Source organism: Bubalus bubalis, chromosome 2, assembly GCF_019923935.1.
Source record: "Bubalus bubalis isolate 160015118507 breed Murrah chromosome 2, NDDB_SH_1, whole genome shotgun sequence".
NCBI classification, from domain to species: domain Eukaryota; kingdom Metazoa; phylum Chordata; class Mammalia; order Artiodactyla; family Bovidae; genus Bubalus; species Bubalus bubalis.
In genome coordinates, this window is record NC_059158.1 from 59,457,010 (window position 1) to 59,483,812 (window position 26,803).

At 38.5% G+C, this 26,803-nt stretch overlaps 1 protein-coding gene across 2 annotated transcripts in view; it reads left to right on the plus strand.

The window, feature by feature from the left end:
- Positions 1-26,803, plus strand: part of COL5A2 (collagen type V alpha 2 chain) — a 154,691-nt gene that overhangs the window by 96,319 nt on the left and 31,569 nt on the right. Inside the window, exons 10-31 of one of the 2 annotated variants that reach the window (XM_006073706.4) lie at positions 305-358; positions 775-828; positions 1,919-1,972; positions 4,841-4,894; positions 5,850-5,903; positions 7,848-7,892; positions 8,298-8,351; positions 12,885-12,929; positions 14,051-14,104; positions 16,400-16,498; positions 16,836-16,880; positions 16,995-17,093; positions 18,618-18,671; positions 18,894-19,001; positions 20,707-20,760; positions 21,342-21,440; positions 22,629-22,682; positions 23,496-23,594; positions 23,700-23,753; positions 23,845-23,898; positions 24,961-25,014; positions 25,818-25,871. In XM_006073706.4, the coding sequence (XP_006073768.2) occupies positions 305-358; positions 775-828; positions 1,919-1,972; positions 4,841-4,894; positions 5,850-5,903; positions 7,848-7,892; positions 8,298-8,351; positions 12,885-12,929; positions 14,051-14,104; positions 16,400-16,498; positions 16,836-16,880; positions 16,995-17,093; positions 18,618-18,671; positions 18,894-19,001; positions 20,707-20,760; positions 21,342-21,440; positions 22,629-22,682; positions 23,496-23,594; positions 23,700-23,753; positions 23,845-23,898; positions 24,961-25,014; positions 25,818-25,871 (1,395 nt within the window). The remainder of the gene's footprint in view (positions 1-304; positions 359-774; positions 829-1,918; positions 1,973-4,840; positions 4,895-5,849; positions 5,904-7,847; positions 7,893-8,297; positions 8,352-12,884; positions 12,930-14,050; positions 14,105-16,399; positions 16,499-16,835; positions 16,881-16,994; positions 17,094-18,617; positions 18,672-18,893; positions 19,002-20,706; positions 20,761-21,341; positions 21,441-22,628; positions 22,683-23,495; positions 23,595-23,699; positions 23,754-23,844; positions 23,899-24,960; positions 25,015-25,817; positions 25,872-26,803) is intronic. The other variant, XM_044932592.2, reaches the window with a different exon arrangement.

Here is a 26,803-nt window from a genome sequence, read left to right on the forward strand (position 1 = left end):
CTATCGACACTGTGCCAGCGCTATTCTAGGCTCTCAACATGCGCTAGTTACCCAAAGAGTTACAGCAGCTTAATGAAGTAGGCGCCACGCTATTCTCATTTCACAGATTAGGAAGTGCGATATAGAGAGATGAAGCATTAACAACTCATCCAGAGTCATAGCTGGAGAGTGGTCGAGTCAACATTTTGAGTCATTGCACTGTACTGTGGACAGTATAGGATTCAGTATTGTGTCTTCTTTGATTTGTTCATATAATTTGTGTATTATATATAAATTTTATACAATTTTTTTTTTTGCATTTTAGGGTGGTGTTGGCCCAGCAGGACCTCCTGGTGAACCTGGTGACCCTGGCCCAATGGTAAATGTCAAGTAAGCATGTAGACCCAGTGAACTATGGGTCCACCATTACAATGATGTCATGAGTTATTTATGTTACCACCTCTTTCCTAATATAGCAATATATTCTAGTGCAGTTCAGGAGTCCTGTGTTATGGACTGCGCTTAAGCTACATATTTCTTGTGGCAGAGTATTTAAATTCAGAGGCTTTGAATGTGGTCAGCCGAAAGTGCTAAGATATGTGCATCTGGGAAATTAAATTTTTTTCCTTTGAGCACATAATCTGAAAGATACAACATAAACTTCAGAATATTAATGAAGTTGTTTTCTCTGATATTTTTCATTTGTCTCAATGGTATTTTGGATTATATCATTGAGGGATATGGGTAAATAAGGGTAAATATCCTTACTTTCCTTTTGTTTCATTTTGTTGTTAGGGTCCAATCGGTACACGAGGACCAGAGGGCCCTCCTGGAAAACCTGGTGAAGATGTAAGCTGCTTTTCTTCATTTTGCTTTGAAATTTTTCAAATTTCAACATTTGCAAAATTTTGGCTAGGAAAGAGCTGCAACATTAACATGAATATTATTCATTGGTTCCCATTTCATCCCCCTACTTTTTACTGTCATTAAATTTAATAAAAACAGGAGAGGTCAGAGTGGAATTTTATAAAATCTGAAAGTGCTCTTAGTTGTGATGGTGTTGTATTGTTAGGCACTGTATCTTTGCCTGCTCGGGTTTTCCATTATGATTTCTCCGTGGGGTACTAGAAGTCTTGTCACAACGGCAACAATATTTGGTGGGCAGAGCTTTTGAAGTGATCTTAAGGAAAAACACATTTCTTTGATTCCAGAAGATCATTATGAGGCCCTCATTAAATAGATTTTTAAAAATGTGTTCACAGAATAGTGTCAGTATTGCTCTCCAATGCTCAAAAAGTTGTTTCTTTAATTGAATTTTTAAAGTTCGGCCTAAATTTCAGATTTTAACATTAAGAACATGTGATACGTGTTCTTAACAACAGATTTGCTTTCCTGAATTCCTCTGTTAGTTGCACTAAAGTTGAGGATAAAATTATTAGGTAGGCCATTAATGTCTATGTGACATTAAACCAAGAAAATATTTTCTTTTTGTGTGTCATGAGATTTATTTAAGTGGATTACAATGAATTTGGCCATAAAGAAAATATCTCTGGTAGTTCTTACATTTTTTTTCATCACAAGAAATAAATGGTAAATTTATTTTGAGAAGCACTGTTTCAGTGCTGCATGTTGATGTGGAATTTCATGGCGTGTGTGTATCTGTGTGTGTGCAAATTTTGATGTTGAGTAAAATGGAGAGCTAGGTCAGACCAGTATAATTTATATTTATTTCTTCTCCTGATAAACGAATGGAATCTCCACAGACTGACTTGCTATAATGCACTGCCCTCAGGCGTAGGGCTATGTTCTCACCCTGCTTAGACCACTGGATGTGAGCTTTCTAAGGAAGACATTTTACCTGCAATTGATTTGTCATTTAGTCTCAGGAGAGAAAATTTTAAATTCCTCTTTCCTCCACTTTGCTTTTTTTCCCATAAAGGGTGAGCCTGGTAGAAATGGAAAACCTGGTGAAGTGGGATTTGCAGGATCTCCGGTAAGTTTATACTGATCAATACAACAATACAAAGACAAAATTCAAACAATGAAAAACATTTAAAACTAATTCACCATTCATGGCCTGCACATGTAGTAGACACTGTCACCAAGATATGTTCCCTTCTGTCATTGTGAAACAGGACATTTTGCCAGGATGAGAGCTAATTTGATTTCCCGGCTTTGCATTGGCACCATATGAATGACCCTCCCAGAGCTAGAGAATTAAAACCAAATTTTCAGATAAGTCACCAGCTTGACTTACTTACCTTTCATAATATCTCAATCCCAATTTATCTTTTAAAGATATTTTTAGTTTTTTAAAAGATTTTGTATTCATATGTCAAAAATGACAGCTTTAAAAAGTTTGTTGATTTGTTTTTTATATGCTAGAACAATAAATTGTGGACAGGATGCCTCTTTGGCTGTTCCCTAAACCCTAATGTTGACTGAAATTCTTTATTGATGTTCTGGCCCCTAAAAGCTTATAACCAGATATATTAATCACCAGCTCTCCTAATACAGTTGTTTTCTTCTCACTTGACTCAATACAGGGAGAGTAACTAGCTCTACCAGAATTCAAGACCTGGGTCACTTGGCCGCTCTGAACCCACCTGTCTTTCTTCACTCATGTTACTTTGATAGGTGCTCCCCTGGGATGTGCTACAGAGACAGTGGGGAAAGTTAGAAAATGATAAGTAAGCATAAATGCCCTAACATTCCTGCTCTTAGACTTTCTCTTGGTCCAGAATCCCCTGAACTGATTCAACTTCCTACTTATTATATCTCCTATAATATCCTAATATTTCTACCACCATATACATACAACAATACTGAATTATTTCCATATACTTTATGAAAATTGATGAGGTTCAATGCTAGGGATTTTTTGGACACACAAATGCTAATGATCTTTTACGGGAATTTAAGCACAGGGCTGTAAGGATCATTTAGTTTCGAACATAAAACCAGGCCTGCAGCTCCCTCCTCTCTTTTTCCTTTCTTCCCTAGTCAGCCTGCAAACAAAGCCTGCAGACAAAGACAGGTGGTTTAGTCATTAGCACAGATGTCGGTGTGAACCAATCCAGACTTGAAACTCCCGCCCTGCTGCACACTTGCCCCTACTCACAGCGTGGGCCCTCTGCGGGGAGGAAAGGCGCCCCGCCAGCCCGTCACAGATGCAGTCTGCAAGTGCAGAGCAACGATGTGTGATTGGGGTGTGATGACAGTCTTGGGTCAGCAGAACGAGAAAAATTTTATGAGCGCTAGTACATCTGGTTTATTTTCTTGCTGTATTAGAGATATGTAATCACATGAGAATTCCCTTACAGACCACAAAAACTCAAAAGTTTACTAATCGTTTGAAATAGCATAGCTCAGTAATTCCTCTATAGGCTTAGACGGATGTATGCTGAGTTTCTGCTCAGGATGGTGGGGAGATGAATCTCAGTAAAGGGCAGGATTCCATTCCAAACTCAAAGACCATTTTTGAAGTGAAAGAATTCCTAAGTAGGGCTGTGTAAACAGGAGCTTTAGTGGAACTTCATGTGTTCAGAGTGCAGGGTTTGATGTGCCCTTACTGTGATAACCCCCTACAAAACACTGCAGAGACATTTTTCCTGAAAGAGGTCATTGAAGAATTATTGCTTTGCTTTTATCATACAAAGTTTGTTTATTGAGTTATTTGTTCATTTAGTTAACACTAAGTAAAGGGTATGGTAATACAGAACAGAAGGATTTTGCTGCCTCTGTAAGATTGTACTAACACAAGAGACGTTCCTTGAAAGATTTAGGGGAAGCTCTATGAGTGTTAAGAAGATGAAGAAGATGATGAACGTGAAGCCATTTCTTTATTCAGTTGTTTATTCAGTTTTTATTCTTGAATGCCTACTAATAAGGCAGAAGGCTAAGTGTTAGGGATATGCGGATTGATAATAATAATTGATAGCGTCAGTCTGTGCTACCAAAGTGCTTACTCTACCGGTGGCAGTAGATAGGTTTCAACACAAAACCTATTTAATGCAGGCAACTGGAATAAGTGAGTAATTAAGTCACTGGATCCTTAACTATTTAAAGAGGGTATGAGGAAACAGTTTCAAGCATCATTTCAAAGAAGTCATGCCATTTTGGATTTGATTTAGTGTCTGATTTCGGGTTTTTTTTTTTTTTTAATTTATACAGTTAGGCAAAGGATGCATAGAATTAACAGAAATTAAGAAGTTGAGTCAAGGAACCAACCCATTCTCTTTGTATTACTTGACTTTCTTTTCTGTTGGATATCTCGTTTTCTCAGTTTTTAGAACAATCACAAATCCATAAGCTGCTCCTGAATATTTTATTAAAAAATTCTGATAACATTTTAATATAATCTTTCTAATCATATTTTACTGATAATATTTAGGAGTCCAGAAAAAATAGATTATATTTATTTGCTACAAATGCATTAATTATTCTACCACAAATAAAACACAATATAAAAGAGAAGCATAATTTTCCTTAAGTTTCCTGATTATTTTTCCTATACATTGACCTACTTGATTTAGACACAGAGAATGTAGATTAAGGCTTATTTTCTTATTGTTTATTCTTTACTAATTATAACACAGCAATATCATTTGAAAATTTAAAAATGTCATCAAATCAACACCTGGAATTAATCCATGTCTCTGTGTAAGACTTGTTTCCATTTGCCTTGCTAATTTTTTGATAACCTAGATGTATTCTGACATATAAAAATATATTTCTTCTTTTTCTTCTTAGGTTTGTTGGCAAAAAAAAAAAACTATGTACCAAATATCTTTTTTGGGGAAAAAAAGTGCCTTATGCAGTTAATGACTCTGAAATGCCTTATCTCTTTTTCCCCCCACAGGGAGCTCGAGGATTTCCTGGGGCTCCTGGTCTTCCAGGCCTGAAGGGTCACCGAGTAAGTTCAATCCTCTGTAATCCTTTTAGATACCCTGGCTTATGGAGTAAGGTCTGGGGAGCATTACCTTCAAAATCTTCACAATTTCATTTGTCAATTGCCCTTAACTGGCTATGGTTACAGTAGATGTCAGTTACCAAAATCACAATGCATTTTTACATTTCCTTTGAATTTCATTTGATTCTATAAACAAATGTATTTTGAGTTCTTACAATGTGCTGAATACTGTGCTATAAATAAGAAAGTAGTGATAAATGGGAAATGTCCGTGACTCTCAGCTTCAGTCTAATGAGATTTATTTAAGAAAACAGGCAACTACTACGTAGTGGAATATTTACCTAATACCATAAAGTGCACTGGATCACAGGGGCCTAGTCAACTCGGGTCCAACTCAGACACAGAAGGCTGTAGAATGCTTCTATCTTTAACTCAAGATAATTAATATGCAACTATTAGCTACATACATACTTACATAGAAAGTACACATCTATCTGAAAGCATAGTTGATATTCACTCAGTGTACATTGGCTGGCCTCTGTTTTGAGTGGTTGAGCTTATGATTAGAATGCGTGTGCTGTACTAGTTATTAAGTATTTTTAAAATCACTCCTGGATGTGAACCATATTTTATAACTAAATTCTATAACCATTTGTTTCCCCTAAGGCCACCATACATTTTTCTGTTTCTATTAATTAAATTTCTATGAAGTCACAAAAATTTGAAAGATGAGCCCATTGCAAATTGAAAATGTTAAAGAGGGGAAACCCTACTTTAATTTTCATTGAATAGATGACTTTCAAAAAAAGAGATGAGAATTTGGGAACATTTTGAATAATGACTTTACATTTGCAATCTATTTTCATAAGGCACTTCCTGTGAACTTGTTTTTGGTTCTTCTTTTACATGCCTGAGGCTCAAAAAAGCTGTTAATACAAATTTATATTTTTCTTCTCAGGGACACAAAGGTCTTGAAGGCCCTAAAGGTGAAGTTGGAGCAACTGGTTCCAAGGTAACTGAATAATATCTCAATACAACCTCACTACAAAATTTCTGTTCTGCTTCAAGTCTAAAATTTTTTCAAGTCCCCCTTAAATAGTTCTGGAGGAAAGAGTAGTATAAAGAATGAATACTTCAGTTCAGTTCAGTTGCTCAGACGTGTCCGACTCTTTGCGACCCCATGAATCACAGCACACCAGGCCTCCCTGTCCATCACTGACTCCCAGAGTTCACTCAGACTCACGTCCATAGAGTCAGTGATGCCATCCAGCCATCTCATCCTCTGTCGTCCCCTTCTCCTCCTGCCCCCAATCCCTCCCAGCATCAGAGTCTTTTCCAATGAGTCAACTCTTCGCATGAGGTGGCCAAAGTACTGGAGTTCCAGCTTTAGCATCAGTCCTTCCAAAGAAATCCCAGGGCTGACTGGTTGGATCTCCTTGCAGTCCAAGGGACTCTCAAGAGTCTTCTCCAACACCACAGTTCAAAAGCATCAATTCTTCGGCGCTCAGCCTTCTTCACAGTCCAACTCTCACATCCATACATGACCACAGGAAAAACCATAGCCTTGACTAGATGAACCTTTGTTGGCAAAGTAATGTCTCTACTGCTCAATATGCTATCTAGGTTGGTCATAGTTTTCTTACAAGGAGTAAGAGTCTTTTAATTTCATGGCTGCAGTCACCATCTGTAGTGATTTTAGAGCCCAGAAAAATAAAGTCTGACACTGTTTCCACTGTTTCCCCATCTATTTCCCATGAAGTGATGGGACCAGATGCCATGATCTTCGTTTTCTGAATGTTGAGCTTTAAGCCAACTTTTTCACTCGCCTCTTTCACCTTCATCAAGAGGCTTTTGAGTTTCTCTTCACTTTCTGCCATAAGAGTGGTGTCATCTGCATATCTGAGGTTATTGATATTTTTCCCGGCAATCTTGATTCCAGCTTGTGCTTCTTCCAGCCCAGCGTTTCTCATGATGTACTCTGCATGTAAGTTAAATAAGCAGGGTGACAATATATAGCCTTGACGTACTCCTTTTCCTATTTGGAACCAGTCTGTTGTTCCATGTCCAGTTCTAACTGTTGCTTCCTGACCTGCATACAGATTTCTCAAGAGGCAGGTCAGGTGGTCTGGTATTCCCATCTCCTTCAGAATTTTCCACAGTTTATTGTGATCCACACAATCAAAGGCTTTGGCATAGTCAGGGATGAGTGGTAGATTTAAGAAGATACATGGTACGACCTTACTTTGCCACTAGAAACCCCTACCATGCCATTTGGTTTCTACTGATGTAAGATAAGTGTTATCTTTATATAAAGATGCACTATGAGTCCACTCTCTAAAATGCATTCACTCTTTATTCTTCTTTAAAAATATCAGAGAGGTTTAGATGGTTCATTGGTCCCATTATTTAGTACCCTTTTAATTTTAGGGCCTTTTGGCCATTGTTTCTTCCCCAAATTTATGCTTCTTGAAGGAAAGAGAACATCCAAGAAGTGCATATGACTTTTTAATGGAAAGTACAATGAGACACATGTGTGAAAAAGCATTTGGATTTAAATTTGTCATTTCTAAGCTTCCTACAAGAGATCTTAAAGGAATATTATAGTCAATTTTAGTTTTGTAAAATTTTACTTTTATTGTCAGACATAGACTAAGCACTTGTATTAAAATTCAATTAATGTGGCTAGGTATAATGAAAATGAAAGTGAAAAAAAGATAGTCCCATAAGTCTTGCTTAAATTCCCAGTTTGATTTTAGGCTTATTTCTGTAGACACTAGATTTCCATTGTATTTTGAGAACAGGTGATACAGCATAGTTTTGAGGCCCTTTATTGAAAGTATGCCTTTCAAATGCTCACTTTGAAAATAAGCCTTTTAAATAACACTCTTGGAAGAGAATACTGTGAATATCAATTGTAGGCTTCCTGTATTGTAATGTGATCTCACTTTTGCTTTAGGGTGAAGCTGGACCTACTGGTCCAATGGGTGCCATGGGTCCGATGGTACGTATCAATTTAATTCGTTGTTATTTCTTTGCTTTTTAGCTTATGCTAAGAGAATATTTAAATGGAGAAAAAGACATAGAAAGCATATGTTAGCTGGTGAAATAATTCTTTATTATCAGCTGAAAGGCAAGCATCCTATAAGAACTGCCCCTTCAAATAGAAAAGGCTTCCTGCATTACATTGTTTTTCTTAATTGTTGAGTGCACTTTTCTTTTTCTGTACTCAGGGACCAAATCAGGATTATTATAGATATAGGACATTAATGCTAGATTAAGTGAAATCTATTTGGGCCAATTATAATGAGTAGTGGTTATATTAATGATTGATTTGAGAAGTGAAATCAAAGTACTCTCAGATTCAAGTAAGATGTTTCAAGAGGTGTTCTCTCTCTCTCATCTATAGGGTCCAAGAGGAATGCCAGGAGAGAGAGGAAGGCTTGGACCACAGGGTGCTCCTGTAAGTATGTGTATTTCTGCTCTTTCAAATACTTTGTTGAATATGCCTTTTAAAGGAGAACAAACTTTACTTTGCTTACTTTGTAATTTTTATACTTTTCTTTTTGAAACAAAGTTAAGTTTACAGGAAACTTGCAAAGATAGAATAGAGAGTTCACAGGTATACTTTACCTACTTTCTGTTAATGTTAACATCTTACATAACCAACGTATGTTCGCTGCCTACTTTTTTAATAAAGAAATTAAGAAAATGTTATTACTTATTATTTACCAAGTGTTCTAAATCTCTTTATCTCCTGTTCCTCACAATCCTAAAAGGTAATACTATGAATAAACCCTTTAAAAGATTAGAGTCTCCTGATCATTTTCCCTTGATTGATTTTAATTGTACCTGCTAAATTGCTTTGGAGAAGGCAATGGCACCCCACTCCAGTACTCTTGCCTGGAAAATCCCATAGGCGGAGGAGCCTGGTGGGCTGCAGTCCAGGGGGTCGCTAAGAGTCGGACATGACTGAGTGCCTTCACTTTCACTTTTCACTTTCATGCATTGGAGAAGGAAATGGCAACCCACTCCAGTGTTCTTGCGTGGAGAATCCCAGGGACAGGGGAGCCTGGTGGGCTGCTATCTATGGGGTTGCACAGAGTCGGACACGACTGAAGTGACTTAGCAGCAGCAGCTAAATTGCTTCAGTCACGTCATGCTCTTCGCGACCCTATGGACTGTAGTCCGTCAGGCTCCTCTGTCCACCACGGGATTCTCCAAGCATGAATATTGGAGTTGGTTACCATGCCCTTCTCCAGGGGATCTTCCCGACCCAGGGATCAAACTCACATCTCTTATGTCTCCTGCATTGCCTGGCAGGTTCTTTACCACTAGTACCACCTAGGAAGCCCTTTAATCGTACTGATTGAAAAATAGTCTTGCTCTCTGCCCATCTACCTTAAACCTGGGGCAGGGGCAGTTATTTTATTCATTCTCTTCAAGCTCTCTGGAAGTCAGGCTGTACTTGCTAGTATTTCAAACTTGCAGTTCATTACATTACACCCACTTTTCTTTTGACAATTAAGGACTGCCATCTGACCTTTCTTATTTTAATATCTTATCATCTCCTTTAGAATTAAGAGTTCCAGTTTTATCACATCCCCTACTATGATCCCACAGAAGACAACCACTTTAGAGCTTCTCAGTGGTACTGAAGTCAGGGCCTTGGTTCAGAACAAGGGACACCCTCTCACTAGACCATTCCTTATCACTTATAGGCAAAGCGTCCCCTGGAAATATAGAGAATATTGTAGAATATCAGTTCAGTTCAGTTGCTCAGTCGTGTCCGACTCTTTGCCACCCCATGAACCGCAGCACGCCAGGCCTCCCTGTCCATTATCAACTCCTGGAGTTTACCCAAACTCATGTCCATTGAGTCAGTGATGCCATCCAGCCATCTCATCCTATGTCATCCCCTTCTCCTTCTGCCCTCAATCTTTCCCAGCATCAGGGTCTTTTCCAATGAGGCAGCTCTTCGCATGAGGTAACCAAAGTACTGGAGTTTCAGCTTCAACATCAGTCCTTCCAATGAACACCCAGGACTGATCTCCTTTAGGATGGACTGGTTGGATCTCCTTGCAATCCAAGGGACTCTCAAGAGGCTTCTCCAACACCACAGTTCAAAAGCATCAATTCTTCTGCGCTCAGCTTTCTTTATAGTCCAACTCTCACATCCATCCATGACTACTGGGAAAACCATAGCCTTGACTAGACAGACCTTTGTTGGCAAAGTAATGTCTCTGCTTTTTAATATGCTGTCTAGGTTGTCATAACTTTCCTTCCAAGGAGCAAGCATCTTTTAATTTCATGGCTGCAGTCACCATCTGCAGTGATTCTGGAGCCCAGAAAAATAGTCAGCCATAGCCAGCTCTTACTTTGTCCAGCCATATATATTATATCCAATCTACTGTGTTCACTTCTCTGCCTTATTCTACTGTCTGCCCAGGCAGCTCTGGCATTTCTACCTCACTTAGTGCGGGCCATTGCTCTTTCCAAGTTTCCAAAAGCTATTTTCCCTGTTAATACTGTTTCCCAGAGGCTTTATCCGGCTGTTAAATATATATTATGGTACAGCACTTCCAAATCACTAAAATTCTCCAGTTTCATACCCTGTCCCTCTCAATCCCGTACCTTTAGGACTAGTCCCATGTGTTCTTTCCTGAATCCTGCCTCTACATGAGGTATAGAACTTACAGTGTTTTTGGTAAAGGATCTATTCTTTCTTTTATCAGAAACAGCGTTCCTTCAACCAAGCTATTTTGTGACTAGTTCTTGGCCTAGTGGCCAGGGGAGAAGCAGGTAGTGGTGGCGGAAGCATATGTGGTCTGGTAAAGTAGAGGGCTCTGTATCACCTTTAAGCAAGAGGGAAGTATAAATTGTTAATGGGAAAGGATCACTTCTGTAGGCCCAGAGGCTTCAGGGTCCTTGAGCTTTTGAAGTTCTTAACGTATCCCAGTGCCAAATTTCAGTGCTCATCCTTCCAATCAAGGACCTTGACCATGGCATAGCAGAATTTCCATGTTTTGGAATTCAACCTTTTCAAAAGTACTTAAACCTTTAGCATTAAGTCCTGAGCTGATCTTCAACTTTTTCTTCCCTCTAGCTGTCGAAGATAATAATAGTTTTAAATGCTGCTAAGGAGGTTTATATTGATGATTAATTACTATCAGCCTTACAACATCTTTCTCCAATGGATTCACTCAACAAGACCCATAGAATTCCATTAACTTTACAATTGTTACATCCTCTGCTGCTGCTGCTGCTAAGTCACTTCAGTCGTGTCCAACTCTGCGTGACCCCAGAAACGGTAGCCCTCCAGGCTCCCCCGTCCCTGGGATTCTCCAGGCAAGAACACTGGAGTGGGTTGCCATTTCCTTCTCCAATGCATGAAAGTGAAAAGTGAAAGTGAAGTCGCTCAGTCGTGTCCGACTCCTAGCGATGCCATGGACTGCAGCCCACCAGGCTCTTCAGTCCATGGGATTCTCCAGGCAAGAGTACTGGAGTAGGGTGCCATTGCCTTCTAAACCTTCTCACATGCCTGAGCTATTGCACCCATAGCCCATTCCCTTCTGTGCGTGCTAAGTTGCTTCAGATCAGATCAGATCAGTCGCTCAGTCGTGTCCGACTCTTTGTGACCCCATGAATCGCAGCACGCCAGGCCTGCCTGTCCATCACCAACTCCCGGAGTTCACTGAGACTCACGTCCATTGAGTCAGTGATGCCATCCAGCCATCTCATCCTCTGTCATCCCCTTCTCCTCCTGCCCCCAATCCCGTTGTATCCAACTCTGTGTGACCCCATGAACTGTAGCCCAACAGGCTCCTCTGTCCATGGGGTTCTCCAGGCAAGAATATTAGAGTGGGTTGCCATGCCCTCCTGTAGGGGATCTTCACAACCTAGGGGTGGAACCTGTCTCTTACATCTCCCATGTTGGCAGGCAGGGTCTTTACCACTAGTGCCGCCTGGGAAGCCCCCATTCCCTTATATGTGTACCCTATCTCAGTTCACCGTTGGAAACAATATTTACCACTGCATCACTACAGCATGCCAAGAGAATTCCATACGCCATCTATCACCAGCTGGCCAGTGTGGAAGTCAGATTAAAAATTCCATTTTAGCATCTGCTTTCTTGACTATCTCTGGCACCAGTGGTATATGAGTCAGTTTTCCAAGGAACTGGCATCAAAGCAAAGACTTGTGTGCAGGAAATTTATTGAGGAGTGCACTCAGAAACTATACCTATGAAGAAATTACTGAAATAAGCAGGGCTTGTTACAAGGAGAAATTAAAAGCTGTGTTACATTTGCAACAGAGGCCTCAGTCTCCATGAATCTTCCATTCCATGAGAACTATGGAGCTGAAATGGCTCTTCAGACTGTTTTGAATGGGGCTAATCCTTTGTTTCACTGCACTGACCATGGAAGGGCACAGGCATAATCTTGCAATAGCTACCATCTTGCAGCGGTTTGTGGGGAGGGTCTCAAGTGTGAGCCATCAGCTTACAACACTTCCAAGGGTGATAGGATGCTTACTTCTGTGCTGAAGGGGGATCTGGGTGACATGCACAGCGTTCACTATCACTTAATTTCCTTTGTGGGTGAGTACATGTGCACATCAGCTTTAGTTTTTCGTTTTACTCCAAACACATTATTATTATTCTAGCTATTAAGAAGAGCCCAGTGTTCAAAGTTTCTCTGTCTTTGAGCTCGTTTGATAGAAGGTGACATGTTCAAGTAAAAACGAAATCATTTTACACAGTTTTATATTTCCAAGTTTGATTTTTATTTCCTGTCCTTGGATAGATGTGTTTTATTGCTCCCTTACCCATGTTGTATAAATGTGTATTTTTATTGCTCCTAACCTAGTTAAGGTTGTTGTCAGTTAACCTTAATAGATATTCTCCAATTTTTTAATGTGGAAATTTTGTGAAGTGAATGACTTGTCAGCAAGTGCTATAGAAATGCACTCTGATCTTGTCTCTTCTTCTACTTAGGGACAACGAGGTGCTCATGGTATGCCTGGAAAACCTGGGCCCATGGTGAGTGTATTACTTTCACATTCATTCATTCACTTATTCACTCTTTCTTCCATTTGTACATTCATTAACATGTATGAAGCACCTACTGTGTCCCAGATGCTTGGAGTAACAAGACAATGAATACACTGTGCTTGTTTTTGAACATTTCCCTATCAAAGAAGAGAGATATATCAATTAATACGGTAGCATAATGCTACTGCTAACTGCTGTAATAGGGAAAGCAACACGAAGTATGGGGACCTACTTGTACTGACACCAGTAGAGAGACAGAGATCTCAGGGACGACCTGAAGAGGAACAACTGTTAAGCTTAGTCTCGAAAGATGAGCATATGAAGAGAATAGGAGTATAGTGTGGTCCACAGGATGGACTGATGTAAAACACAGTAAACTCAGGGAAATACAATGAGGGTAAATTGTATTTGAAGTTATTTGTCCTTAAGAGCTCTTCTCCCTCGTTACTCACAAAAATGAAACAAACTATAGGAAGAAAAATCCGTGTAACTTAAAAGGACTTTTATTAATGCAAAACTTGATGGTGTTAAAATGCAGTCCTCAAAGAAGAATCAGGATAACCTAGAATGAAATTCACCTACACTAATTTCCTTTAAATTCAGCTTTAAAATCAGTGGTTTAGACTCTATTCATACCTTTCCTAATGTAGTATAGTGACACATGTTCATTTTTCATTAGCCTGAAAAAAATCACTCTAAAGGTATCCAGCTGATTCTTAAGCATCATTTGTATAAAGTGGGATTCTAGGTTTTGGTACAGCGTGTAACTTTCTAAAAGCTATCTTTATTACTTGGTTAACACAAAGAAAGTAATTTCTCAAGAGGCAATTGTTCCAGACAGTTTGTGCTTGTGACTGACTTACTCTCATATGGTACAACCAGGAGATCCTGTTATGTTTAATACCACTGGACACCTCTTCTACCAATGTCTCATGTCAATATTGCAAGGTTCTTATAATACAATTATAATATTATCCTTGTGATTTTAAAATACCAAGCGGATTATTCCTATATATCAAAGTGCAAAATGTTCAAAGGATAAAAGATTACATGCTGATAAAATATTGATTAAAATACATGCCTCATCACTTTGCTGGTTTCTTTAATAGGGTCCTCTTGGGATACCTGGCTCTGCTGGTTTTCCAGGAAATCCTGGAATGAAGGTAAGATGTTAATATATGTAGCTCTTGAGGACATGAATTACTTCTTAAGCACATGAATCCCCAAAGAATGTCATTTAATTCATTGAGGAGTGTGGACGTTGCTGTTAACTAAGTAAAGTGCCTAGAGTGCTCTCAATGTCCATTATGGTAGGGAAAAAATAGAAAATGAAAAAAAATGATATTATTATATAAGTAATTTGAAAAGAATTACCTATAATCATACAGTTGTAATATCAAAGAATCTGATGGCACTAGGACTCTAAAGCCAGACAATTTAACAGCTGCAAGGAAAAGCTTCAATTCGAATTGTAACTATGTTCTTGAATACTGTGTCTGGCAGTAATAAATAGCATAATACTCTAAACAATAGGAGGTTAAAATAAATCAGGGGTTGTCAAAAGGCTGTTCTCTTATGCAATATTGTCCTTCACATCCGCCTCCCCCCTGCCCTTGTACCCTCAACTTACACAGTCATTAAAGGAATAGGCAGGGAGGCTATTTGTCTCTCCCCATGGGAATGGATTAAGATATTCTGCTGGGATGATTTACATTTGTAGTGAGTCACAGTTTGTTCTTTCTCCCAAGTACTTTGGATGATAAATTCAAGGATTGCAGTAAGAGGTTATAAGCTAAATTAGTGAATAAACTCAGAAAACTCCTTTCAAATTTTGAAAAACACAATACTGGCTCAGCGGTAAAACCGCCTGCCATGCAGGAGCCACAGGAGCCGGGGGTTTGATTCCTGGGTCAGGAAGAGCCTGTGGAGAAGGAAATGGCAGTCCATTCCAGTATTCTTGTTTGGAGAATCCGAGGAGCCTGGTGGGCTACAGCCCATGGGGTCACAAAGAGTTGGACATGACCGGGCTTAGCACACACAGCATAGCGCCTGAGGCAGACGATGCCCTCAGGATAGGCTCCCACTTGTTAGTGGGGTCACTCAAACTGGATTTGAACTTCAAAAGAAACAAGCAAACAAACAGTCTATAGTTGACATTTCAAGTGCTGTTTGAAATGTGGGAGTCATCAAGCCGAATTATTTTTCTGGCTCTCTCTAACGTTGGCTGTAAATTCTGTGCCGCAGGGATGTGGCTGTTTTATTTTAAAATGGTGCCCTCTGACAGTTCAGGAAGCAGTCCCTCCTTTGACTGAGAATTCACTGTGAGCTCAGCCGAGGAGGACCCTCTCTCTTCCCCTCTGTATCTGCTCCCTGAAGTTCCAAGGCTGCTGCTCCTGACTCTGCTCCTTACTCTTGATCTTGGAGCGCCAACCTCCCTGTGTACCTCAGTCAAAGTATGCAAAATCCCTTCCCTTTCTCTCTGTCACTGTGAGACTCTCCACCCCCAAACTGAGCTCTGGATAGAGAATTCAAGAAAGAATACCCACAAAGCCCAGGACCCTGACTTGGCAGGAAGTGGTTTCTGCACCTACTGTGGCTTCTGATCCAGACTGCACTCGCCGTTGTAGTTTATACCAGGGTTCACTCTGGACACTTCCCTCTCCTCCTGGGTTTTTCTAGTACTGTCTGTTGGCGACTGAGAACCGCTTAATAAAGTTAAACACCTTGAGAAACTGTTTCTCTCAGAAATTGTTTTCCACTCCCCACCCCCAGCACAAAGACCCCCACCCCCAGTCTCTTTTCGGTCCAGTTCTGCTATAACCATAATGTCCTTCCAGGGTCTCTGGCTCTCTGCATGAAAAATAAACTTTCACACCTAGTTCTTTGTATTTCAGTGAAGGGTAATAGGATTCAATAGGGATTTTCTATGTTTTATTGATACCAATGAGCCCCCCTAAGCTTAGAATTTTTAGTCCTAAAATTCCATGTCCAGGCTCCTCTAGGATTTGACCTACATTAGGTATTTAGTATCTTGGATAAAATGCAGAAACCCAGGCACATTCGAATTTCAAATAAATAAAGAATAAATTTTTAGTATAAGTGTTTTCCAGACATTGTGTGGGACAGAGTGACCCTGAGATCCATTGTGTTTTATCTGAATTAAAACTTAACCAGGCATCCTGTATTTTTACTGTCTGGACTCCTATCTGGGGTTGGAAACTGGGGTGTTTCAAGGTTATCAGGTGACCTTGACCAGGTCCTCTGCTCTAACATGCTGTACGTATCACTGCATCCCGAGGGCGGGGAAAATATGCCCACCCTTGAAGAAACTGCTTTGTGCACTTGACCTCTTTAAATGATTAGGTGTAAAATGTAAAACTCCAAATAAGCAGTCAGCTTTGAACCACATCGCATTTAGGTTTTTCTAAAATTAACATTTCCCTCTTGTACCCCTTTAGGGAGAAGCAGGTCCCACAGGGGCACGAGGCCCTGAAGGTCCTCAGGGGCAAAGAGGTGAAACTGGGCCACCTGGTCCTGTTGGCTCCCAAGGTCTTCCTGTAAGTTCCTTGTCACTCCAAGTTGGACATGCTTTATAACATCAGAACAAAGGCAATCTATCTTAATATACTCTTTTTCAATTCTGATTGAGTGTTTAGAACTCATGAGAAAAAAAAAAAAACCAAAAAAACATTTCCCATGTCAACTCTGCAAATTTTGTCTATTTTATGGAAAAGAGAATTAGTCATAAAAGTGACTTTTATGATACAATGGTTGATTCCTTTATCCTTTTTTGTTTTGGTTAAAATTTTCTGCTTCCTTTTGGAAGGTGGGTGGACATCTGAACACTACCAACATATGGCTTACTATCTTGTGAACTTTTCCTGTATCCTTTAGGGCGCAGTAGGAACTGATGGTACGCCTGGTGCCAAAGGCCCAACGGTGAGTAACTAACTGCATTTAAGCCACGGGAAGTTCGCAGGGACGCTGTGAGCTTCGGACAGTGACCATAGACTTGTGCTGAGATCTCTGCTTATTACTCTTGCATTCCAATAGGGCTCTCCGGGTACTTCTGGTCCTCCTGGCTTAGCAGGACCCCCTGGATCTCCAGGACCTCAGGGTAGCACTGGACCTCCCGGAATTCGAGGCCAACCGGTAATGTGCTTCAGAGAATTATCCCCCTGTATAATACATCTGATATCACCAGAGAAATATCAATATCAATAATAGATTATGAAATACAGTGAAACATAGATAGTCTAACTTACCTGAATGAGGCAAATGAAGATAGAAATTTTTGTAAAGTGGAAGCCAAATGTTAATGTACAATTCATGTGTTTAAATTCAAAGTGGAAAATTACTGCCTTTTGTTCAATTTTAGTGTTCTTTTATTTAAAATTATAAGTCAACATACAAAGGTTATAACTTCATGATCCACCTCATAAAATTTTATAAATTTTAAGTCAACATATAAAGGTTATAACTTCATGATCCACCTCATAAAATTGTATAAATAGTTGAATGATAAATATTATGAGAATATTTTGCAAGCCGATATGGGGAAATATGGAAGTTTCATGGGGATTTAAAATAACAGTGTGGCTAACATGTGTTCAACAGCTATATCTTGAGATTTGTTCTTGAAGAGTGCCTCCAACATATGGTTTATATGGAATGAATATCCATATTTTGTGGAAATTTGTATATTTTATATTTGTGTATTCATCTATTGGTAAAGTAGTATGGTTAGTTCTTAAGAAATACATACTGAGAAGTTGTGATTATGTATCTTTTAGCTTGATATAAAAAAATTAAAACCTTTACTAGTACTACTTAAAACAAATATTTTGGATCCTATTGTAAGTAATTTGGCTACACTGATAAGTCCTTTTCAAATACTGATGACAAATTTATAAAAACATAAATGTTGCTGATATTTTACATTTGATTTTATCATGTTCTCAATTTAGCAATCTGGTTCCCACAAATTAAAGTACACTATACATGCACCCAAACCCTAGAATACTCTAAACATAAAATACCCTATTTGAAGTTGTCAAATCTTAATAAATACTACATAGATATAAAATTACTTTGGTTTTGGGTGAACAAAATCTATTTCCTAAAATAGACCCTAAATAGATATACCTATTAAAGTTGTCATTGTTAGTTCTTTTTTTTTTTTTTGGAAAATGATTTTATTTTATTTTTAAACTTTACAAAATTGTATTAGTTTTGCCAAATATCAAAATGAATCTGCCACAGGTATACGTGTGTTCCCCATCCTGAACCCTCCTACCTCCTCCCTCCTCTCTCCCCATACCATCCCTCTGGGTCGTCCCAGTGCACTAGCCCCAAGCATCCAGTATCGTGCATTGAAGCTGAAGAAGCATTGAATTATTCTAATCATCTTACTATGCATGATTAAAAATAAGACTTTAAGGGTAAGTTTCTTGAAGATCACTGTAAAATATACAAATTGCTACCTAACTATACTGGGTTTTATAAAATTTCACTCACATTCTATAAGATTTGTGTACATTTAAAAAAATTACTGTATTATTGATTCAGCACAGACTCTGCTGCAGAAATTGTCAAAGCGCATTCACTGTAACAATTAAAGCAAGTTGGGCTGGATGAATATCCTCGTTCTTATAGTTTTCTATATTCCTATTTTAGGGTGATCCAGGAGTCCCAGGTTTCAAAGGAGAAGCTGGACCAAAAGGGGAACCGGTAAGGTTTTATTTCTTTTCAATGATAAGAGGAACATGAATGTGATTCCAAAGTGTAAGCCCCAAATACTCAAATATTTAAAAGGATGATAAAGAGAATTATACTTTTTGATGGAAACAGTTCACTTAATATAATTTAAAGTTTGTGACTAACTGGATTCTTTTGACTGTAACTCGATTGCTAAATGGCTGTATCTGTTACCTGTCCTTTTGTTTTCAATAGGGGCCACATGGTGTCCAGGGTCCAATCGGGCCACCTGGTGAAGAAGGCAAACGAGGTCCCCGAGGTGATCCAGGAACAGTTGGTCCTCCGGGACCAATGGGAGAAAGGGTAAAATTTGAATAACAAAATAAATTCTTATAGTTGTGGGGAGATTACTCAAGGAACTTTTGGGAAATTGAGGAAAACTAGGGCAGTTAAGAGAAATGCTAGCAGGTATATTACACAGTTCAGTATGGCTGTCTGTGAATTAAGGGAGCCAGCTGTCTAATCATTGTATAGTCATTCATTCAATAATATTGATTGAACAACTGCTCCATGCCAATTTTGATACACAGTGCTTGGGACACATCAGTGAACAAGAGTGCTATGGTCCCAGCCTCCATGGAGGGCTAGTAAACAATAGTTTAATGGGGAGGTAAGCACTAAATAAGTCAACATATAAATAAAAATATAATCCCACATTTAATTTTTTTAGATTATTTATTTTCATTGGAGGCTAATTACTTTATAATATTGCGGTGGTTTTTGTCATAGATTGCCATGAATCAGCCATGGGTGTACATGTGTCCCCAATCCCAAACCCCCCTCCCACCTCCCTCTGCATCCCACCCCTCTGGGTTGTCCCAGTGCACCGGCCCCAAGCACCCTGTCTCATGCATTGAACTTGGACTGGTGATCTGTTTCACATATGTTAATATACATGTTTCAATGCTATTCTCTCAAATAATCCCACCCTTGCCTTCTCCCACAGAGTCCAAAAGTCTGTTCTTTATATCTGTATTCATTTTGCTGTCTCACATATAGGGTCATTGTTACCATCTTTCTAAATTCCATATATATGCGTTAGTATACTATATTGGTGTTTTTCTTTCTGACTTACTTCACTCTGTATAATAGGCTCCAGTTTCATCCTCATTAGAACTGATTCAAATGTGTTCTTTTTAATAGCTGAGTAATATTCCATTGTGTATATGTACCACAGCTTTGTGATCCACTTGTCTGCCGATGGACATCTAGGTTGCTTCCATGTCCTGGCTATTGTAAACAGTGTTGCGATGAACGTTGGGATACACGTGTCTCTTTCAACTCTGATTTCCTCAGTGTAATCACATATTTTACATTTAGAGAATAACAGGGTGATGTGGTAGAGAGTAACCATATGACAGTCATGTGTCATTAGATTACGTGTTTAGGAAATGAGATTCTTTGAAAAGTTGGCATCTAGATAAGATCTATAAGATAAGGATGAGCCAGCAAGAAACTTGAAAGAAAGAACATTTTCAGCAGAGCAAGCAACAAATGCAAATCCAGGAAGCCTGAAAAGGTTGAGTGACTTTAACGATCATAAAAAATTGTTGTGACTGGACTATAATGAAACCAGTCTGCAAGGGAGATTAACAATATCACCTTACTTTTGTGTAGAACTTCAGAGAATGTAAACAGTTTCATATCCAAGACAATACTAATGCCTGCAATCACTGATATTGTGATTATCAAACATGGTACTATTTCTTGTCTCTTGTCTCTGTATCTAGGTATCAGTTTTTCTCAAAGTTTGATTTTACAGTGAAGCATTAGAATCTTTCTTGATTTGAATAATTTTGGCTCAGTACATATATATATATATATATATATATTTCAAAATTTAAAGTTTCTTTCTGTTTAGTCAGGTTACTTTTTCTTAGACATATCTATTGCTGTGTAGGCTTGATCATAGCTCCTAAAATCTTATAATACTAAGAGTAAAAATTACCCATTCATTGGATATTACATAAACACCCACAATTGAGAATCACACTTTGGTCACCTGCAGGGTGCTCCTGGCAATCGTGGCTTTCCAGGCTCTGATGGTTTACCTGGACCAAAGGTAAGTTTATCCTGTCAAGGCTGACACTCTTGTGGGTGCTGTTGCAAAAGATGCCATTGTCCTGAGGGGTTATCTAGCTTTGGCTCACGTGGGTTCCAGATCTACAAAAGAGTTGAACACAGATATTAGACCTAATGCCAGATCCCTCTTGTGCAATTTCTTCATTATAGAGGCCTCCAGGGAGAAGGATGATAGTTGGAGGTATACTAGAGTTTGCTTTTCAAACTTTTCAGGGAAGTTCCTGAGAAGAACAGAACGTAAATCTTTCCTTTAGCTGATATAGTTGTTTCCTTTCTTTAGAAATTTAGACTCTTTTAAAATTCTGGGGTTTCTAAATCTGTTATTGGAGTGAGGCTTTAAACACAACTCTCATTAAATAATGTTGGAAAACCTTTATTCCAAGGAATCCAAATGTGAATAAAATGTGAAGTGACATGGTTTACAAAGAGGTCTTTGCACCCACTTTGACCAATTCCTTTATACTAGTGGTTTGATTTATAAAACAAGGGTTTTACATACAGTTGCTTTTGTTTGCCTGTATTCCTTTTGTTCCTGACATGTTCTACTTTGCTTTGGAACAGGGCGCTCAAGGAGAGAGGGGTCCTGTTGGCTCTTCAGGACCTAAAGGAGGTCAGGGGGATCCAGGACGTCCAGGTGAACCTGGGCTTCCAGGTGCTCGGGTAAGAACACAGCAATTTTTTGCTACATCAACCCAAGGGATATGCTCCTGAGAATCCTTTTTTTTTTTTTAAAGGTTTTATTTTTTAGTAACTTGATTTCACAACTTGGGACATTTTTTTTGTTTGTTTTGTTTTTATGGATTTGGCTTTATTCCTTATGAATTGTTTGTTATTTTTATCATGTATAGAAAAAACTAGTAACTTCTAATCTCCTTTTTTCAAAGGGGTATGTATTAGTAACTTTACCACTTGATTAAAAAAAATCCAATTTATCAATTTTTATAATTTTCCTTTATTCACTGATAAACAACAATTTAACTTTTACCAGAGAGTGTTCCTGGTAAACTTCATTTTAACAAAATGTCATTTGAAAATTCATTTGAACAGTATGTAAATATTCATATTCAGTTGTCAACAATGCCCCTTAAAGAGAAAAAATTATACAAAAGTTGCTTGGAAAGATACATTTGGCTCACTGTAAGTTCTTTTTCTTGAAACCTGTGTTAGAGGTAGGAGTGAAAGTCTCCTACAACCCTTTCTCTCTCCTTCTATGTAAGAACCTGTCCTTGGGTTCCTCTTTGCCTTGATAATCTTCTCTAGATACCTGAGAAAGGTGGAATGCTCACTGAATAGCCAATTACTTTTAGTAAAAATGACCCCTGATTGTAGATTTTAAACTTGGAGGACTCTGAAGGGTATTAAGAACCTGGTAGGAGGCGTAGCTTTTGTATTTCTTGAGTTTGCAGAGACTTGCACCTGGGCCTTCACCTTGCTAGGACTGGTATGCTAAGTCCAAGGTGCTGTTAAAAAAAAATTGGTTACCTTGAGATTTCAAACCAGGGTGGCCCCTTGCACTTCCCATGTAGATGGATTTCCTCACAGGGGCCCCCCATTACAGGAGGCTTAGAGACTGGCCCTGCAGGCTGTGCTGTGTGGACTTCTCCCAGTGGAGGGTTCCACCTGTGGTACCTTGTGGGCATGTTGTGCTGTCTGTCCTGAATCCTCTGAAGCCAGTTTGGGTGAAGTCCATGACGGAGCTCTGAGTTTGTCTAGAGGAGCCTCAGGCTCCCGAGAGTGGGCACTGCAAAACAGGACTGGATCTTTTAAATGCAGTGCTATTTTTACTCTTTAGAAACTTTACTTCAGTGGTAGGTCAGCAGGAAACTGACAGTTGCTTTTAATTTTTAGGGTCTGACAGGAAATCCTGGTGTGCAGGGTCCTGAAGGAAAACTTGGACCTTTGGTAAGTGATTTAAACAAAAGTCCACCACCATTAATATTTCTCAATGGACATGCAGCTTAAATGGTAAGAGCCTTAGTTAAGGTTAATGTATGTTGAGCAAACTTTGGGAGATAGGGAAGGATGGGGAAGTCTGGTGCACTGCAGTCTATGGGGTTGCAAAGAGTCAGACACGACCTTTCAACTGAACAATAACAATGTTTTTGATTATGTGGGTGCTGATCATGTCTGAAATAACCCTCCCCTCCTGGAAGCAAATCCTAAGGCTCTGATCATTTTCAAATTGACCAAAAATTGATCACACATTGAAATAAATAAATTGCTTCTCTGACATAAATGAAAAAGTTGAAATGATGTATTTATGAATATTGGTAGAATTTGTCTGTTAGTAACAATCTCATTTCTTGATATCCTCCCAATCTTATACATTTAAGAGATAAATAGGTATAAAATTTGATAACTCACATATTCTGGGCCCTTCCTTTATGTTGTACATGTGAAACAGAAGTCCTGAGTTTTCATTACCATACATAATAAATGAAGGAAGAGAAAGATTTCCCCTATTAATATGAACGTGTAAAGAGATATAAAGATGAAACGTATATAGAATAAGAATTAAGTCTCTGTTCTAAATATTAAAATATTTCAGGTTTTTGTTTTAAAATACTCAACTATTCTGATTCACTAACATAAAAATGTAGCATAATTTAAAGCTTATATATCTTTTATAGTGTGCAAAAACAAGTGACAGCTTGGGCAATGTGACATTTATAGAGAACTGATGTGAAACTTGCATTGCTCCTGTCAACTCTGTAGGGTGCGCCAGGAGAAGATGGCCGGCCGGGTCCTCCAGGCTCCATAGGAATCAGAGGGCAGCCTGGGAGTATGGGTCTTCCAGGCCCCAAAGGTAGCAATGTAAGTACTGTGTATAATGTTGCCATCTCATCATAATCCTTACTTGCCATAACTGTCAATCAGCAAACTGATTGAAACTTAAGTTAGTTTGTATTGATTCTCTAGGGTGATCCTGGAAAACCTGGAGAAGCAGGAAATGCTGGTGTTCCTGGGCAGAGGGTAACTACCCATTTTCTGCTAAAGAAAAAAAAAATGGAATTATCCAAATTCTCTTGGCCTCACCTCATATATTATCTCTGTGTGATGCTAGGGAGCTCCTGGAAAAGACGGCGAAGTTGGTCCTTCTGGTCCTGTGGGGCCCCCGGTAAGTTTTATTGAGAACATATTCACATTACATTTTTCAATGATGGTTGTCTTATCTGTAAGACTTGGCTTTACATATTTATAAGTTTCAGGGGGAAACAAATAAGAAAGTGCAAGGTGAAAGAATTTCAGTTATATCTTTTGATAGCTGAAATAAAAAGGCATCTCATGCCTTATTATTTTAAGCTTCTATGAATGCTAATGGCAAAAGCTACCTCATCATCTCTTTGTTGTCACAGTTGAAAAATATAGCAACTAGGAAAATAGTGTCTGACAAATATTTTATACTGTATTTTATTTAAAGTATGCAAATATTCAATTATGCCTGTTTTTCTAATCTTATACCTTATAGAAATTTATTTAAGCTGGAAAATAATTACAAATAATAATAATACATGTTATATATAATTATGAATTATTATGATAAAAGTTATATTATATAATATAAACTAACATAAATTTATTATTTCCTACTTATTATTCCTCAAAGGAATAATATCTCGAGGTTTATTCTAAATTTATTATTTCCTACTTATTATTCCTCAAAGGAATAATATCTCGAGGTTTATTCTCATCCTAGGAGTCTAAAATGTGTTTATAAGAAATGTTTGGCATGTTTATTTGTTTTGAACTGGGGCAATTTAAACATCTTTCTAAAAAGTTAGCTTTGCTTTCTTAGTTACTCTAGTTTTGAAAGTTTGATTAATACTTCTTATAACACTGAGAAACTACAATGGAAACATTAGACTGGATATATAAAAGTAATGAATTTTTCTGTGCCCAATAGTCAGTTTTCCCACAAATTTCCAGACACTTATGTTTGGATAAAAAAATGAACACTCTATCCATTTATTTGCTGGCTTTAGGAGGTATTTTCTCACCATCAAGGACTTCAAACAATACCATTAGGTGATTTTTAGGACTAGTTTATTATCTAGCTAAAGCGAAAAACTTGTGATTGGAAGAAATGCAAAGAAATATGAATACTTGGGTCGTTCACGCAGGGAGGAAGCAAGTAGATCTGGCTCCTGGTGTTCATGGTTTTCTTTCCTTTGTGACTCAGGGTCTAGCCGGGGAGAGAGGAGAACAGGGTCCTCCAGGCCCCACTGGCTTTCAGGTATGCACTGACTCCATCTTCCCTTTCTTCTTCCCCTAATAAAATGCCTTTTCTTATGAAAAGGATATGGTTGAATGATGTGAAATTCTGTAATTTTCAAAGAAGCAACTCCTCTTTTAGTAAATAGGATAGACATTTGGATGAAATCAAACATTTTTGTTCAAAGAACAGGAATAGGTTTCCCCTGAAAAACTGACCCAAACCCAAACCTTTTAACAAATTAAAAATTATAAAATGCTTTTGATATCTCAGTAGGATTTATTTAACTATATTAAGGCTTATCTAATGTGTTGGTGTCTAAAATTTTTCTTTTAAACTTTTTATGTTGTATTGAGGTATAGCAGATTAACAATGTTGCGACAGTTTTTAGGTGCAGGGGCTCAGCCATAATTTATTGTTGAACAAATTTTCATGATTTATCTAAATATGTTGGTAGAATATTTAATAGCATTGGGTGATCATCATTTGGGGGAAATTTTTCAGGCTAACTTTCCATATTTATTCTATCAGCCTAAAATGTTCTGAGAGCCATTAAATACTTCACAAATATAAAGAAACTATTGCTACATTATCATTTTGTTAAGTGGTGTGCAAATGTAAATCTACACCACAAAAGGATTAGCTGCTGTGTTATATTAGAGGGTATAGGTTTCTAGTTTTGTTTTGCTCAACTTTTCTTTAAACAATATCATTTGCTTGAAAATAGTAAGGGAGCTCCATACATTGTAAAGGGTGAAGGGTTAACACTGGTGGCCTATTAATTTCCATGGAGACACAGGTTTATATTCTTACTTTTACTTTAGGGGCTTCCTGGTCCTCCGGGGCCTCCTGGGGAAGGTGGAAAGCCAGGTGATCAGGTAAGTTTTTGAATAATAAGAGTAGTAATACTAAAAATTTCTGACATAATATCACTTACTATGTGTCAGGCTTTGTTCTCCTTTGGTTGAAATTAATTATCTGTTTTAATCCTCAAAATAACTGTTATGTACTAGGTACTATTATAATGCCCATTTTCAGTTCAAGTCAGTTCAGTCACTCAGCCGTCTCCTACTCTTTGTGACCCCATGAACAGCAGGAAGCCAGGTCTCCCTGTCCATCACCAACTCCTGGAGTTTACCCAAATTCATGTCCCTCAAGTCAGTGATGCCATCCAGCCATCTCATCCTCTGCTGTCCTCTTCTCCTCCCACCCTCAATCCTTCCCAACATCAGGGTCTTTTCAAATGAGTCAGCTCTTCACATCAGGTGTCCAAAGTATTGGAGTTTCAGCTTCAACATCAGTCCTTCCAATGAACACCCAGGACTGATCTCCTTTAGGATGGACTGGTTGGATCTCCTTGCAGTCCAAGGGACTCTCAAGAGTCTTCTCCAACACCACAGTTCAAAAGCATCAATTCTTCTGCACTCAGCTTTATTTATAGTCCAACTCTCACATTCATACATGACTACTGGAAAAGCAATAGCCTTGACTAGACGGACCTTTGTTGGCAAAGTAATGTCTCTGCTTTTTAATATGCTGTCTACGTTGGTCATAACTTTCCTTCCAAGGAGCAAGCGTCTTTTAATTTCATGGCTGCAATCACCACCTGCAGTGATTTTGGAGCCCCTCCAAAAAAGTCAGCCACTGTTTCCACTGTTTCCCCATCTATTTCCCATGAAGTGATGGGACTGGATGCTATGATCTTAGTTTTCTGAATGTTGAGCTTTAAGCCAACTTTTTCACTCTCCTGTTTCACTTTCTTCAAGAGGCTCTTTAGTTCTTCTTCACTTTCTGCTATAAGGGTGGTATC